The sequence below is a fragment of the Anolis carolinensis genome, chromosome 2 (assembly GCF_035594765.1).
Source record: "Anolis carolinensis isolate JA03-04 chromosome 2, rAnoCar3.1.pri, whole genome shotgun sequence".
Taxonomy (NCBI): Eukaryota; Metazoa; Chordata; class Lepidosauria; order Squamata; family Dactyloidae; genus Anolis; species Anolis carolinensis.
In genome coordinates, this window is record NC_085842.1 from 117,247,049 (window position 1) to 117,265,170 (window position 18,122).

The following is an 18,122-nucleotide window of genomic DNA, read 5'->3' on the forward strand; positions in this document are numbered from 1 at the left end:
GTGGGCGAAACGTCAGGAGAGAATGCTTCTGGAACATGGCCAAACAGGCCGGAAAATGCACCGCAACCCAGTGATTCCGGCCATGAAAGCTTTCGACAACACATATGGAGGGAAGGGCGCCGAGTAGGAATGGACGAGGAGTGAGAAGTCCGGGCTGGCAGGCTCCAGGTTTCCTCAAAGCGCCCCGGCCCCCTCCTTCCTGCCTCCCCGCCACGGGCTTCTTCCTCCTGCTCTGTCGGGGGAGCCCAGGCTGCTCCCGCTTCGGATCAGGTGCCGAAGGAAGGAAGGAAGGAAGGAAGGTGTCTTCCCCTTCCTAATGGCCAAGCCACCCATTTCCCTCAGCCTCCCTTCCCTCGGCGATCCCTGTCCGAAGCCTCCGCCGCAGAAAGAAAGCAAGAAAGAAGACAGGTAGTCAGTCAGTCCGGCGGGCAGGCGGGCAGCCCATTGACGGGCGGGACACAAATCCCGGAGCGTGGCTGCGCGGGTGTCGCTCGCTCGGAGGGTGGCCGTGCGCCGGCAGCCCATTGGCTGGGGGCGGCTTGACGTCACATTTCGGAGTTCCTATAAACTCCCCTAAACCTAACGGGCGCCGGGACAAGTTCTTCGGCGGGCGAGGGCTCTGCGAGCAGGAGGAAGGCGGAAGGACTGGAAGGCGGGGGCCACATGCGGAGCCCGGCCTCCCTCCCCGCGGCCCGGGGACCCAGAGCTGCCCGAGGCTGAAGACGCTGGGGCTCCTGGAGGCGCCATGGAAGCGGCCAGCTCCCCCGCCAGCCCGCTCCTGCCCTTCGCCCTGAGCCTGAACGACAGCCCCTCTGGTGGGCCCACTTCGGGCAACGCCACCGCCTCAGAGGAATCCTGGGTGGTGGGCATGGGCATCCTCATGTCCCTGATCGTGCTGGCCATCGTCTTTGGCAACGTGCTGGTGATCACCGCCATCGCCAAGTTCCAGCGGCTCCAGACGGTCACCAACTACTTCATCACCTCCCTGGCCTGCGCCGACCTCCTGATGGGCCTGGGCGTGATCCCCTTTGGGGCCAGCCACATCATCCAGCGCACCTGGAAGTTTGGGAACATCTGGTGCAAGCTGTGGACCTCCATTGACGTGCTGTGTGTCACGGCCAGCATCGAGACCCTCTGCGTCATCGCCATGGACCGCTACTTTGCCATTACCTCCCCTTTCAAGTATCAAAGCCACCTGACCAAGAATAAAGCCCGGGTGATCATCTTGTTGGTTTGGGTCATCTCCATCTTGACTTCCTTCTTGCCCATCCAGATGGACTGGGACAAAGCTGACATCCCCGAGGCTAAGAAGTGCTACAAGGATGAGAACTGTTGCGATTTCTTCATCAACGGAGGGTATGCCATCATTTCTTCCGTCATCTCCTTCTACCTGCCGCTGGTGGTCATGGTTTTTGTCTACGGGAGGGTCTTCCAGGTTGCCCGGAAGCAGCTCAAGAAGATAGACAAGTGCGAGGGTCGGTTCCACCAGCAGAGCAACCAACAGGAACAAAATGCAGGAAGAGCCGGTAACAGGAGAGTGTCCAAGTTTTGCTTGAAGGAACATAAAGCTCTCAAAACCCTGGGCATTATCATGGGCACTTTCACACTGTGTTGGCTCCCGTTCTTCATTGTCCACTTTGTGCACGCCATCAACGAAGATGTGATCCCCAAATCCCTGTACGTGATCTTGAACTGGCTGGGATATGTCAATTCCGCCTTCAACCCCTTAATTTACTGCCGGAGCCCAGACTTTAGGTATGCTTTCCAGGAGATCCTCTGCTTCCGGAGGTCTGCCCTGAAAATGTACATCAACGGATATTCCAATAGCACTGGAAAAAATGACTTTATTGGGGATCACAATAGCTTTCATGTGGGGCGAGAAAGGGCCTGCGAATTGCTGTGTGAAGAAGACAGCCTTCCTACTGGGGAAGAGCATTTACATTGCAAAGGTACTGTGTTGCATGGTAACATTAATTTGCAGGGGATGGGGCATGGTTGATGACCATGGCAATTGATGGTAATGACATGTAAAATGGGAAATAGAACAGCTGTTTGGACAATTACAGTGGTCCCAAATGCAGGAGGAGAACTGTATTTTATGGCTATATCGATATTTAAGGAAGGGCATGACTGGATTTGCTTATATACTAATTAGAGCTCCTTCTTCCACCAAGACTTAAATGCACTGCTGGGCCTAGTCTTCCAAGGAACATCTTGGTTGTGGTGTAGTGTCACCATATTCATCTACCTCATAAGTGTAGGAATTGCACTGAGCCGAGCTGTTGTTCCTAGATATGAAGTCCCTGCACTTGAGAAAGAATTTGGTGCTATTGATGAACCAACCCCTCCTTAGAAGATGATGTCTCTAAGGATTCCTTTAAGGCAAAGACATTAAGCTCAATCTGATATTTTTTAGGAATACTGTAAAGTGTTTACCTTTTCTAAAAAACAAAATTAAAGTTATTTGAATGTGTCATGTTCTATACATTGTATCGGAATCTGTTCAAGAGGAACTTCCAAAATCTTTATAAATTACTGCTGATACAAATACAACAAACATGCCTTTAGCACCTCATTCTTTTAGGTTTTTTTAAATGTATTTTCACCCGGTGAAATCCCACTTTGAATTTTGTTTTTAACTGACAGTATTAAAATCCTACAGGCTTATGTAGTTGAGAAGCTGAGAGTTGCCTTGTAGTGTAACTAGCCCACACTCATTGCCCATTTATCATATTGCACCAGTAGTAATATTCATGGGTTTCCTGCAATCAGGGCTCATTGTTCCATATTTAGATTCTTGGCAAATACAAGGCATAATCTTAAATAGTGAGCCCTTATTTTAAAATCATGAAGCAAAATGTTTTGTAGCTGTTGCTGTGATCCAGATGATGATTTACTGAACTCTAGAAGTTTTTTAAAGTCCAATTTCTGTGATAATATAAAATAAAGTTTTGATTCTGTTGAGGGTTTAGCTCAGCAACCTGTTGTGCCTATGCTTTCATTTCCCCTTCTGTGACTTCCCAGTGAGGCATGACAGGAAAGCAAAAGTAATCGTTACTCCAAGCAGTGCTTTGATAGTCTTGGACCAGCAAGTCATTTCAATTTAAGGGACCTTGGCTAACAACTTCAGTTCAGTAAGTGATTCTAAAGGCATGACACTATAATGACAGAGGAAAAAACTCCACTCCCTTCCCAGAAATGCCGCCACCACCACCACCACTACTACTACTACTACTTCTTCTTCTTCTTCAAAACGGCAGTCCACAGCAGCCTGGAAGTCATGAATTCTGGAATAAACATGGGATTGATCTGGGTTCCTTGTATCATATTGCTAAACTAGTACATAGTGTGCTTACCCCTGCCTGAAGGTGTTTAACCTTTATTAAGAGCTTATATTTTTGTTAACAATTTATATTCATTGAGGGGCATAGCTATTTTCCTTCCTAACTACCGTGTTTCCCCGAAAATAAGACAGTGTCTTATATTAATTTTTGCTCCCAAAGATGCTCTAGGTCTTATTTTCAGGGGATGTCTTATTTTTCCATGAAGAAGAATTCACATTTATTGTTGAACAAAAAAATGAACATTTATTATATACTGTACAGTAGTTGTCATCACAAACCAACATAACCAAACCAGACAAGCTATGACTCCTGTCAAGAATTTCTTATTACTACTGTATAAATATAAATAATATAACATTTTAATATATTATTACCATTATTTCCATGTACAACTGATATGTACATTTACCGATCCTGCAAGTTCTGGTGTTTTGTTTGGCGGGTGCCGAGCATGCTTCCAAACAAAAACTTTGCTAGGTCTTACTTTTGGGGGAGGCCTTATATTTAGCAATTCAGCAAAACCTCTACTAGGTCTTACTTTCTGGGGATGTCTTATTTTAGGGGAAACAGGGTATGTCCTATTAGTCTCTGTCCTTACAGCTGTCTTTTTCCGCTGCTCTTTGGGAACACTGCTGGACCTGTATGAAATCAGTCTGTCATAAACTATGTAAGAACATTCAAAAATCATCAGTGTTGGCACCATTCAGGAAACTTGCCCTGATTACCAAAGATGAAAAAGTGTTGTGTCTTAACAGTCCTGGTGCCACTCCTGGTAGCTATGAAAGTAATTCTCTGCTCTGACTAGGCATATATGTTGCCTCTGCTTAAATTAAAGTTAAATAAACATCTCAAAAGAAAATGTTGCTGGAGCTATTAGGATACTGCAGAAATTCAATCATTCTTGAAAACTCTTTGCATCTCTATTTAAATCTAAGATTTACTAAGGAGTCGTCACAGCACTTGAAGGGCTGTAGCGTTATCTCTGTGAGGCCATCCAACTTTGTGTGTGTGTGTGTGTGTGTGTGAGAGAGAGAGAGAGAGAGAGAGAGATGCCCAAGTGCATGTTGACAGACCTAGGAAAGAAAACCAGTCAGCCATATGACTATGGGCACCCTCCTCCACTTCTCCCACTCCTGATTGCAGCTTTGGATGCAGCTCTCTGTCATTCACAATCCTATGTTTGAAAACAGCGTGTTTGTGATCTTGGCACAGAGCTCCCTCACCTGGCAGTCAAAGTTTAACTTCCATTTTTGGTCATGGGAGGGGAAGGGAGTGAAACAGAAAGAGATGAAAAGAAAAGAGGTGCCTTTTCCCCAATGAGGAAGACTTGTTGTAACAAAGTCGATGATTCATTAAGTATGCATTTCAAGGCAATCGGTATTTTTATAGACACTTCTGAAACTATCCCAGGAGATTTAGTAGGCAAAATGTATTTTTATGTGACATTTCTAGTACTGTCTGAGGAATGGCCAGGGTGGGGGTACTTTTTAAGTTGTGTACTTTGGCTGACCAGATCAGAAGAGAAAGGTGAAAGAACCCAACCAAACTTTGGAAATGTTCCAGAGAACTGCCTCTGTCAGAGCTTAATGTGAGAGGTCATTCCAACCTTTCAAAATAACATTTGATTATTATTATTTGGTCTATGGAGGAAAAACTCCATGTGTTCTCTGGCAAAACTGAAAGATTGGCTGCAGCCCTGTCCAGTCATTATTTGTTTACCATTTGGCTTGTTTCATAGACTCTTTGACTGTCACTTTTCCTTTCTTATGGGTGGGCTTTATGCGAGTAGCCAGTTTTTAAGGGCTGCCAAAGCGGAAAATGATATTCAGACATGGGTCAACAGGTGCAGGAAAAGAGGGGATGATGGAGTGTGAGATGTATGTAGAGGAAGGCCAACACTCTTGCAGGCTTGCAAAAGAGAGACACCAACAGTGAGAAAGGCTAAGCTTTGAAGTCAGGATTTTTAGTTGGAGCACAATGCAAAACAAACTTTCAAATGACCCACATCTTCATTGATGATTTTTGCAAGGTGTAAAGTTCACTTCCCCCAGATCTTTTGTCTCTATTCTTTTTTAGAATATGAGTGACAAGGGAATGGAAAATTGCTAAAATAGAGAACATGGTGCTTTCTGCATCAGGAAAACATTTTTCATTTCAATATCTGTGCTAATATTCTCATTATCACGATCATTATTATTGTCTTTCTAATGAAAATCTGGCATGCTAAGCTTCCCGGCCTTTCTAGGGTGAAAAGCTATTTTGAGCTTCACGGAACACTTAGTTCTCTGTAATCCAAAAAGAAGAAAGCACTTTTTCACTGATGTGTCTCATTTGATATTTTTTTTAAAGGTCATGATATAGCTTTGACCCCTTCAGCACTTTAAGTGGTGCTAGTTCACTGACTACCACTTCAGATATCAGTATGACTTATTGTGACAAGAACAAAACTTTTCCTTGTGTTTTCCTGATCTTGCTTCTGGTCTGCAGAGGAAACTGGAAGCTTTCAATTCAGTGTTCAATTAGCTGTGTGGCCTTGTGCTGTGTCCTGCTGTCTGAACTGAGGGTTGAAAGGGAAGCTCAAAATACCTCAGGGTTAGCCATACCAGTTTGAGAGAACTACAGAAAGGAAGAAAAGTCCAGGAGTGACTTTAAATCTATTGACCGGGTTAGTAATTTTCCCTTTGGGCTGCCAGGGGCAAGCTGCACAGGCAGGATAATGTGTTTTAAGCATAAAATTGCAGAAACTGTTTTCTGCAATTTTTCTGCAGGGGAGGGGTTAGAGAATGAGTCTGAAGGGGATTGTGGCCAGGAAAATGCAAACTGGGGGGCTTTCTGTGGCTCACTAAATAATGCCCATTTTGATCTAAAATTATTTCTATCTCTGGTTTGCTGAAACAAGGCAGCTTCGTAGTTCATTGTTTGAAAGGGGTACATTTCAGTTTAGCCTTAGCTAAGGTGATTTACAATATGTTTGGATTTGAATGAAATGAAAAATGGCCGGAAAATCTTTGGCTCTCCTCATACGTGTCCTGAATATGCATACCCTAATTTCTTTATCCATAACTCCTCCCATTGACTCATGCTGATAGTGTGTCCAACTATTCTGGCCCATTTTACCATCATGTCCTTTACTTGCTCTTCTTCTGTTGCCCAAATAAGTAATTGTCTGTATAATATTTTTATTAATTTTTTGTCTATCTGTAAAAAATTTCCCTTTCCATAAATTGCTGTGCCACCCCCATTGTAAGTCTTCCCCTTCTAAAGCCAGAATTTTCTTCTTCTCTAGGGAGGCCCAGTCTTTCACCCAGGCCAATGTGGCCGCCTCGTAATATAATTGCAGATCCGGGAAGGCTAGTTCCCCTCTTTTCCTATCATCTTTTAAATTTTGGGCTTATGTCTTTGCTTTTTTTGTTTCGCCATATGAACTTTTTTATATCTTTCTCCCATTTTGTGAACATCATTTTTGATCTGATAATTGGGATGGTTTGGAACAAGTATAATACTTCTGGCAAAATGTTCATTTTCACCACTGCTATTCTACCAAGCAGAGAGAGGTTTAACTTGTCCCATCGTTTCAATTTCTCCTTTATCTCCGTCCATTTTTTTTCATAATTATTCTTTAGCAACTGGGCGTTACTTGTTGCTATCTCAATTCCTAAGTATTTTAGTTTTCTAACTATTTTGATACCTGTCTGTTTTTCCAATTCATCTTTATTTTCCTTTGAGATGTTTTTGTTAACATTTTGGTCTTTTCTTTATTTATTTTGAAGCCTGCCACCTCTCCAAAGGTCTCCCGCTCGTACCACCACTTGGCCCACTGATTTATAGGATCCTCTATTAGGCAGACCACATCATCTGCCAATGCACAGGTTTTGTAACTATTCTTTTTTACTCTTAATCTTTTTAAGTCGTTTCAGCTTGTGCAGCCTGATGATGTGGACAAGATTCTTGGAGCGGTGAGGGCGACCACCTGTGCCCTTGACCTTTGCCCATCTTGCTTAAAACAAGCTGTGGTGAGGCCTGTTTTGAAGAAAGCCTCTTTGGATTCGACCAACCTTTGTAATTACAGACCAATCTCTAACCTTCCATTTTTGGGCAAGGTCTTGGAGCGGGTGGTTGCTTCCTAGCTTCAGGGATTCTTGGAAGATACGGATTTTCTAGACCAATCGCAGTCTGGCTTCAGGCCTGGTTTCGGTACCGAGACGGCTTTGGTCACCTTGGTGGATGACCTCCGCAGAGAGCTGGACAGGGGGAGTGTGACCCTGTTGGTTCTCTTAGACATCTCAGCGGCTTTCGATACCATCGACCATGGTATCCTTCTGGGACGGCTCTCCGAGTTGGGCCTTAGAGGTACTGCTCTGCAGTGGCTCCAGTCCTTCCTGGAGGGCCGTTCCCAGTTGGTGAAGCTGGGGGACTCCTGCTCGGACTCCTGGCCATTGACCTGTGGGGTCCCGCAAGGTTCCATTCTGTCCCCCATGCTTTTTAATATCTACATGAAACCGCTGGGTGAGGTCATCTGGAGTTTTGGAGTGCGGTGCCATCTCTACGCGGATGACACCCAACTCTACTACTCTTTCCCACCAAAATCCATGGAAGCCCCTCAGATACTGGACCAGTGTCTGGCCGCTGTATTGGCCTGGATGAGGGCGAACAAGTTGAGACTTAATCCTGACAAGACAGAGGTCCTCCAGGTCAGTCGTACGTCTGATCAAGATATTGGGTGGCAACCTGTGCTTGACGGGGTCGCACTCCCCCTAAAGGCGCAGGTCCGCAGCTTGGGGGTCCTCCTTAGTTACCTCTAGACTGGATTATTGCAATGCGCTCTACATGGGGCTGCCTTTGAAGACGGCCCGGAAACTACAATTAGTACAACATTCGGCAGCCAGGTTCCTAACTGGAGCAAACTACAGGGCGCGTTCAACCCTACTGTTTAAGGAGCTCCACTGGCTGCCGTTTATTTTCCGAGCCCAATTCAAGGTGCAGGTTATCACCTACAAAGCCCTAAATGGTTTGGGACCCACCTACCTTAGAGACCGCATCTCCCTCTATGAACCCGCACTATCTCTTCGCTCGTCGGGGGAGGCCCTCCTCTCGTTTCCACCACCCTCGCAGTCGCGGTTGGTGGGGAGGAGGGAGAGGGCCTTCTCCGTCGTGGCCCCCCGGCTTTGGAACTTACACCCCAGGGAGATCAGGCAGGCCCCCACCCTCCTCTCCTTTTGGAGGAACCTGAAAACTTGGCTCTTCCAGAAGGCCTTTGATGATTGACTTTGGTAGGTTCGACCTATTTGCCCACTGAGCATAGACCCATAGGTATGCCTCCTCAGTATTACACTCAGCACTTTAACGACTATGTCAGCTGGGTGACTATCCCTCCCTGATGACCTCGACATATTTTGCACTTTGGCCCAGATCCGTGAATTCAACTCATGTTTTTAATACCTAATTTGTATGCTGATTTTTATGACTGTTTTTATCAATATTGCTGTTTTTATTGTTGATTGATTTGTTTTATTGCATTGTTTGCTTTTATATTGTTATGTCCGGGCATGGCCCCATGTAAGCCGCCCCGAGTCCCTTTGGGGAGATGGGGCGGGGTATAAGAATAAAGTTATTATTATTATTATTATTATTATTATTATTATTATTATTATTATTATTATTAAGTCTTCATCCTTTCTTATTCTTTCTAACAATGTCTCCAAAGTCATAATGAAAATTAAGGGGGATAGAGGGCATCCCTGCCTTGTCCCTTTATGTAATTTGATTTCATTAGTTATTTGTCCATTTACTATGATGTTGGCAAATTATTGCGAGTAAATTGCTCTAATAGCATTTATGAAATAATACCCGGCATCCATCTCCTTTAGTAGTTCTATTATAAAATTCCAGTTGACCTTATCAAAGGCTTTTTCGGCATCAAGGAATAAAAGTCCAGCCTCCTTTTGTATATTTCTTTCATAATACTCAATTACATTTAGAATGGTCCTGATATTATCTTTAATATAGCGTCCTGGTAAAAAGCCCGTCTGATCCTGTCCTATCCTTTCATTGAGTACGTCTCGTAATCTTGATGCCAATATGGTAGTAAATATTTTGTAATCAGTATTGAGGAGTGAGATAGACCTAACGTTCTTAACCTTTGTGTTGACTGCATTTTCTTTTGGTATGAATGATATGTTCGCTGTTTTTCATGAATTTGGTATTATTTTACTCTCTAATGCTATATCCATTACTTTCTTCAATGTTATATCCATGAAAGTTTTATAGTATAGAGTCGTGAACCCATCTGGCCCTGGTGTTTTGTTGGATGGTAGGTCTCTAATTTTTTTTCTGTATTTCCTCCTCGGTTATCTTTTGGTTTAATCGCTCCCTTTGCCCTTCGGTAATCTTGATAATGTTTTGTTTCTCTATGTATTGTATTATTTTCTCTTTTGGAATTTTCTTGTCAGCATATAATTGATTATAATACTTCACAAATTGTTTTTCTATCTCACATTGTTTATAATAAATTTCCCTTCCTCTTCAATTCTATTTATGTATTGTTGTTGTTTCCTTTTAGCGACTTTCCAGGCTAGCCATCTGCCTATTTTGTTCGCGTTCTCGAAGTGTTGCTGCCTTATGTATTTAAGTTTTTTCTCTATTTCCTCCAACTGTATTGTATCTATTTGTTTTTTAGGTATTTCTAAGTGCAACCGTGTTTTTTTTATCTTTAGGATTCCTCTTCAATTTTTTTTCCTTTTCTGCGATTTCTTCTATCCTTTTAATTTCTATTTTTTTCCCTTCTATTTTGTATACTATTTTGCTGAATAAATTGCCCTCTCATCTAGGCCTTACCAGCATCCCAAATTGTTTCAATTGAAGTATCCTTCTCTGTATTAATTTTAAAATATTCACTCAAAAATTGTTTGTAGTTATTTTGATCTGTTTGTCTTTTTATAAGTTGATCATTTAATTGCCATCTGAATGGTATATTTTTGTCTCCCATTTTCTCTATTGTTATTTCTAATGGTGCATGGTCAGAAATTGTTCTCGGGCGTATTTTTACTTTAGTTACTTTTGTGGTTATTTCTTTCATACCCCAAACCTTATCTATTGTAGACCATGATTGGTGCCGATCAGAAAAGAATGTATAGTCTTTCTCATTTATGTGATAGTGTCTCCAGATATCTTCAAGCCCTAGATCCTCCTTCAGTTGTTTAAAATTCCTAGGTAGTTCACCTGCTGATGGTACCCTTGCCTTTTTTAATTATTTTTGTTCTATCTAGGGTTCCTTCTACTACACCACTGAAGTCTCCCATAATAAGTAAATCATCGTATTCTTGTCCCCCAATTTTTTTCATTTAGTTGTTTAATAAATTTAATTTTTGCCCCATTGGGGACATATATATTACATATTAGTAATTTCCTGCCTCCCCATTCTAAGTTAATTCCTAACATTCTACCTTCCTGGTCTTTGAATACCAATTTAGATGGGATTTTCTCATTTACGTAAGTTACTACCCCTCTTTTTTTTCTGCACTTGATGCATAATATGTTTTACGTATTTTTTTCTGTTCTAGATGTGCTATGTGTTTATGTGCAATGTGCATTTCTTGTAGAGAAATAACGTCAAAATGGCCTTTCTTAAGTTGATGCCATAATCTCTTTCTTTTACTAGGGCTATTTAGCCCATTAACATTATTAGAGAATACTTAAATTTTCTGTAACGCCATCTTTTTCTAAATCTTTATCATTATCCAGATCCAAGTTTGCCATTGCCGTGTCCATTTGAGTTATGTAATCTTTAGAGGATTTTTCTCTTAGTCTTTTTATTTGTCTGCCCCAGCTTTCTTGCAGGTTGTAATCTTCCCCCATATATCTACTTTCATTTTCTGATTGTTGTTTCTCATTCAGCACTCTTGATCACTCAAATTCAAGCTAAAATCCAAAACAGTTTGGTAATCACCTCCTCTAAAATAAAAGCCAACAGCCGCGACACATCCAAGGCCCCTTCCACACAGCCATATAAAATCCACATTGAACTGAATTATATGGCAGTGTGGACTCAGATAATCCAGTTCAAAGCAGATATTGTGGATTATCTGCCTTGATATTCTGGGTTATATGGCTGTGTGGAAGAGCCCTAAGATACCTTTACTCAGCTCTTTTGTTAACAATCAGTCTGCGCTGAATGTGTTGAATTCATTTGTATCTGCACCATTTTTATTTGCTTGAAGCTACTGTCTATTAATGGTGTATCTCATGCTGCGGGTAGCCAGTTAAGAACATTTGGATTACTCCTTAAGGATTCTAATAATAATTTTCCTAGAATAGTGCCTTAATGGGAAAAACATTGGGGAAGAAAATAATCTTTTGTTTTTTCAAAAAGCTGTTTATAAGCACTTGTCACTTAGCTTCATCCGAATAAAGCCCAATCACTTTATGTACACACAGAGAGATTATTTTATTTTGTTTATATTCTATTCTATTTTATTTTGTTTTGTTTATTGTCTTAATCCTTTGGGGATTAAATATCACATGCCTATTTATTAAAAAAATGCAAAGGTATGCTATTTTGCAATTTGTGATATCTGTAGGCAGGACAGCTCAATGAAAAGGAACAGGGAGGCTGGAGGCAGTGGGAGAAAGGGCTGCAGTATTTTTCAAAACAAGATACTCAGTCTATACAGAATTATTAAAGTATTTCCAAGAATACATACTCTGTATAGTATCGATTAATGTATTCTCTGATGAAGAGTTATTTGTGCTCAAATTCTATGTGGAACATTTGTTTTGTACGTATTCAAGCACGATTGTACATTCTGTGGTTTTACACTCCCATGTTTGCTGAGTAAAATGCCACAACAAACATACTTTCATTAAAGTTGACAGATACAGCTTGATAAGACACATGCCTGATGGGGATAATCATATTTTTGAAAATGCAGCATAGGACTCCTGCCTGCATTCTTCCTTGGGGTGAACCAGGAGAAGAGTTGCTGAGTCCATGGAAAGCGGCTGTCTGGAGAACAAGGGAGTGTTTGCTTCTTTCATAAGCATCTTCTATCCTCTCTAAGCTCTTTGCAAGCACCTTCTTCACAATTATATTTCCTGTACCACAATGTCCCTATGTAAACTTTTAGCTCACACTGTGCTGGTTTGTTTTTATGCAGCACTGCCCTTCCTGAAGATGAGTGTAATAGGAAGGGGACATTGCTTCAAACTTTGTGTGGAGGAGAGGAAGGAAGGACAGAAACTCACAGCTCTCTGGTTTTGAAATAGCTGTCAAGTGTACTTTAAGCTGATTCATAGCAATCAAGTTTTTTGTTTTGCATTTCCTCATTTACCCTCAAGCTGCAATTCTAAATATATTTAGCAGGGGTAAAGAAGAGTCAATAAATTGGGAACTGTTTCTTAAGTAATATATTTTGGTTTGCACAGTAGTTGCAAGATAAGCAATTTTGATCCAAAATGTATTAACTCAGAGAGAGACTTTGCATGTATTTACTTAATACAACAGTATTACAAATTCCAAAATCCACAAAAAGAGCAATAACACTGGTAAACTAAAATGCAGAAAATTCTTTTTTTCAGTGCTTCACAAGCTTTTATCAGGCAAAAATGTTAAAAATCATACTAGAGAAAAAGCTATGAAAATGTTAGAATTACAGGCATATATTTTGTCTGACTCGGGGGCCCCTGGTGGCACAGTGTGTTAAAGCGCTGAGATCCTGAACTTGCAGACCAAAAGGTCCCAGGTTCAAATGAGCGCCCGCTGTTAGCCCCCGCTCCTGCCAACCTAGCAGTTCGAAAACATGCAAATGTGAGTAGATCAATATGTACCGCTCCGGCAGGAAGGTAATGGCACTCCATGCAGTCATGCCGGCCGCATGACCTTGGAGGTGTCTATGGACAATGCTGGCTCTTTGGCTTAGAAATGGAGATGAGCACCAACCCCCAGAGTCGGTCATGACTGGACTTAACATCAGGGGAAAACCTTTACCTTACTTTTTATTTTGTCTGAGATGTTATTGGTGTTGCCAATTAAAATAATATTGGAGGATTTTGATGCACAAGATGTCAGTTCCCTTCTTGGCCATGAGAGGGATAAATGGCAATAAAAGACAGGTAATAACATTTCAACTCCTTTACCAACAGAAAAGTAATTTTGCTTGAGATCTAGCTGTCTCTGTCCCCTGCAAAGCTAACTACCCCTTTATTAGGCTGGATCTACACTGCCTTATTATCTTAGGATCTGACCCAGATTGTCTGCTTTGAACTGGATTATATGAGTCTACACTGCTATATAATCTATTTCAAAGCAGTTAATCTGGATTTTAAATGAAAGTGTAGATGGGGCCTTAGACAGAGAACAGTAAATCTCTCAATGTGTTTAGTTAAAACTGCAGTTCAATGAGATAGTTTCATCTTTATTGGAGGTAAAAAAAAACCTAAAGAATTATATTCCAGTCTATTTCTCCCTTTTGTTAAAGTTTCTGCTATTTTCCCTTCTACACTGCCATATAAAATCCAGATTATTTGCTTTGAACTGAATTATATGGCAGTGTAGACTGATATAATCCAGTTCAAAGCAGATAATGTGGATTATCTGTTTTGATAATCTGGATTATATGGCAGTGTAGAAAGGGCCAACATTTGGTATGTTCAAAGCTAAAAAGTATATGCAGAATCCATACATATTGACCATATAGCAAAACAGAACATAACTCAAAATTCACAAAAGACTGATACCATTTTTAGCTAGCCAAAGGCTGAATTGCACCATGCAAGCTTTCAAAGCTTTAACAGCTTCTTGCAGCTCCTTCTTCTGCTATATAATCTAGATAATCTGCTATATAATCCAGGGCTGGGCTGTGGCGCAGGCTGGTGAGCAGCCTACTGCAAAAAATCACTGTGACCATGAGGTCATGAGTTCGAGGCCAGCCCGTGGCAGGGTGAGCACCCGTCAATTAAAAAATAAAAAATAGCCCCTGCTTGATGCTGACCTAGCAACCCGAAAGATAGTTGCATCTATCAAGTAGGAAATAAGGTACCACTTATAAAGTGGGGAGGCAAATTTAACTAATTTATGACATTGGAATGAGGAAGTGCAGTCACAGTGGATGATGAAGCAGCTGCTCCCCCCTGTGGCCAGAATCAGTCATCCCCTCAGGAGAAGGTTAAATTGCCTCTGCATCTGTCTCTGTCTCGGTTCTATGTGTATATGGGCATTGAATGTTTGCCCTATATGTATATAATGTGGTCCGCCCTGAGTCGCCTTCGGGGTGAGAAAGGCGGAATATAAATACTGTAAATAAATAAATAATAAAAGCAGATAATTCACATTATCTGATTTGAACTGGATTATCTAAATCTACACTGCCATATAATCCAGTTCAAAGTAGATAAAGTGGATGTTATATGGCAGTGTAGAAGGGGTCTGCATCAGGCAAAGATATTAAATGATGGGCAGAGCTTCCAGACAGCATCAAAATAAGGGTTAAAACTGGGGCAAAAAATCCCAGGACCTGAAAGTAAGTTCACACACAAACACCTTTCAGTCCTGGGAAATGTTGTCCTGCCATCCTCATGCTTTCCTTTGAAGCGGATTAAGATGGAGGGCAGACAGGAGACATCCAGCGGAATTATTTTAAAACAAAAAATATCTCTGAGATGTGCGGGACCTCATATGCACTCATGCAGAGATCTTAGGCTCCTTCTACACTGCCATGTAATCCAGTTCAAAGCAGATAATCTAGATTTATATGGTGGTGCAGAAGGGGCCTTAGTGTATACACAAGCAGATTTCTTATCTCTCTCTCACTCAACTGTTAATTTAAGATCTGTCTAATATTATAAAAACCAGAAGAAAGGAATGATTGCAGAGAGTTCTAATTGCTTTCCAATTCAGCTTCCCTTTATCCACCTGTGTGTCCGCGGCCCAATTTTTTGATATCCAAGAAACACAGATATCTATATAAAATAGCAAAACAACAAGTAGTCAACTGTTATACACAATAGTGTTATACAGTACTCAAACATATGAGACAATTTTAATCTAGAAATGAATAGCTGAACAAAGAAATATAATGGTACAATATGCAATAGTACAATTATACATATAATCAGAATGTTTATTTCACTCATACGTGTAGTATTTAAATCCCGTATGTAATTTGTATACTCCTTATGGAGGTAGTTCAAACTGTCAGAATTCACTTTTCTGTATTGTCTTATACTTGTAAGATAAACAATGACAAAACAAATGTGTTTTGAGAAAAGTCCTTGTAGTAAGTCCTTCATGAGATTTTCCCAAGGGTTTTCCATGACTGCAGGGATATACAGTTATGTGAAAGTGCACATTTTTTGGACAGAATTGGGTTTTTAGCACGTGCTTTTCAGCTGATTCTGCCCACACTTTCCCCAAATGTCTTTTAGCCACCTCCCCTTTATCCTGATTACTTCCAGGTTTTACTCATGTATAGAAGGGCCCACAGAAGGGGGGGGGACTAAAGTTACAGCCAGGGCCGGCCCCACTATAGAGGCACCTGACGCCGCTGCCTCGGGCGCAGGCCCGGGGGGGCGCCGTCAGGCTGGGCGGGAGGCAGGGCACCGCCCTGACGGTGCCCTGCCTCCCGCCCAGTGCGCCCTGGCCCGTCTGGCCTTTTCTAGCTGGCCAGACTGCCACGGAGGTCCCTGCAGGCCGCAATCGCGGCCTGCAGGGACCTCCGCTGCAGTCTGGCCAGCTAGAAAAGGCCAGACAGGCGAGCGGGAGTAGCGTGGGAGGCGGAGCCAGCTCTGACGCCGCCCCCCCCCCCCGCCCAGCGTGCCTTGGCCCTGCCTCCCACGCAGCGTGGGAGGCGGGGCCAGGGCACGCTGGGCGGGGTGGGGCAGAGCTGGCCCCGCCTCCCACGCTACTCCCGCTCGCCCGTCTGGCCTTTTCTAGCTGGCCAGACTGCAGCGGAGGTCCCTTCAGGCCGCGATTGCGGCCTGAACTCTGGCCCCGCCCCCCTCACTATTCGCCCTGGCCCCGCCTCCCACGCAGCGTGGGAGGCGGGGCCAGGGCACGCTGGGCGGGGCCAGGGCGCGGGAGGCGGGGGCGGTGGCGGGGGCGCTTTTCAGCACCCCCGCTTCACATTAAAAAATATCTCCGGCCGGCCCTGGTTACAGCCAGGAGCCCCTGTTTAGTCTCGGATGTTACTCTGTGTGGATTTTGTATTCTTTGTACTTTGCTGTATGGGACACATGGCTATTGCTGAATATATTTTATGTATTGGTTAGTTACATTTTATGCATTTGTTAGTTACATTAGTACTCTGTATTTCCTCCATTGGGCTCAAGAAAACCTACATGCTTCTCCTTATCCTGCTTTACCATCACCACAAATTTAATAATAATAATAATAATAAACTTTATTTTTATATCCCGCCCCATCTCCCCGAAGGGACTCGGGGTGGCTCACAACAGGGACAAACCCGAAACAACAACACAACATATTTGACAAAAACGTAAAACATTCCAACGATATACAAAATAAAATGGACAATACATTAAAATCCAAGCACATAAAATCAGAATAATTAAAAGCAAACCAGCGGGGACAGGTTTCATAAAGTGCTGTATCATGGAAATAAGTAACAGTGATAAAGTGCCATATGCTTTTAAAACAGAAAGAAGTATTCTAATGACAGCTCTATTGGGCCTATTCATTCAAACGCTAACCTGATCTCCTTAGGGAGAGAGTTCCAGAGCCGAGGGGCCACTGCCGAGAAGGCCCTCTCCCTCGTCCCCACCAGCCGCATTTGAGATAAAGGCGGGAGCGAGACGAGCGCCTCCCCGGATGATCTTAGGGTTTGCGTTGGTTCGTAGGAGAGGAGGCGATCACGGAGATAGGCAGGTCCTGAACCGTTTGTAAATTTGTATATCAGGCTTAAAAAAAAACTGTCCCAAAGTTGTCCACTTTTCTTTATGCTCAGTGGAGACCATAACAGAGCAAATTCATAATTCCAAGCTTTAGGCCACATTGGCTTTCACAAGCAAGTATGTCTGGGACTAAAAGCTGGAATGAAAGTCAATTTAAAAATGGGCATGCCACTGTTAAAGAGAGAAATAAGAAAAGAGAAAAATCCCAGAGATGTCAAGTCCAATTTTTTCAAACAAAATCTTCCTTGGGCACACTGTGGAATGTAGTATTTTATGTTTTTTGTGCACTCTATTTGAGATGCATCTTTTGTTGCAGTCCTTGTTGAAATTATTCTTCGTAGCACAGAGGATGACATGAAGGAAAGGGGGCTATCAGGAATCAAGAGGAAGACAGCTAATTTTGATAATCTAATTGCAGAAGGTTAGTCAGTTGGCATAATCTAAACAAAAACAAGGTATTGGAGGAAAAGAAGCAGTGACGGGATGGACAATGAAAACACCATCCTTAGAGCCTTCTTTCAATAAAGTACAGATTAGCTCTCCAACTGGATTTTGCAAGAAGCATAAAATGAGTAAATATTTCAATATATTAAACAAAAATTGAGTCTTCTTTGTAATATCAGGTGTTACTGCTACTTTCTGGGTAACAATCACACTTAACCAGCAAGCATTTTAAAAGCAATGTTGATTAGTCTCCCTCCCCTTCTTATAATGTCCTAAGCAGCCCCAGGATACTTTCCCCCGTCAGTACAGGGTCTGTCCCCATCTCAGGGCGATACGTGGAATCATGATGCTGGAAGAGTACACAACCAGGAGGAGTCTAGAAATTTTTTTTTCTCTTCAGATAAATATTAACAGGCTGTCCTAGCACAGTGA

The 18,122-nt window shown here is 42.4% G+C and overlaps 1 protein-coding gene across 2 annotated transcripts in view; it reads left to right on the plus strand.

The window, feature by feature from the left end:
- The first annotated feature begins 307 nt into the window (after positions 1–307).
- The window catches only part of adrb2 (adrenoceptor beta 2), a 95,281-nt gene continuing 77,466 nt past the window's right edge, over positions 308–18,122 (plus strand). The window contains exon 1 of one of the 2 annotated variants that reach the window (XR_001729957.2): positions 308–1,949. Coding sequence is in view for 1 of the 2 variants with exons in the window: in XM_008104682.2 (XP_008102889.1) it covers positions 746–1,949 (1,204 nt within the window). In the remaining variant the exon portion in view is untranslated. The remainder of the gene's footprint in view (positions 1,950–18,122) is intronic. The other variant, XM_008104682.2, reaches the window with a different exon arrangement.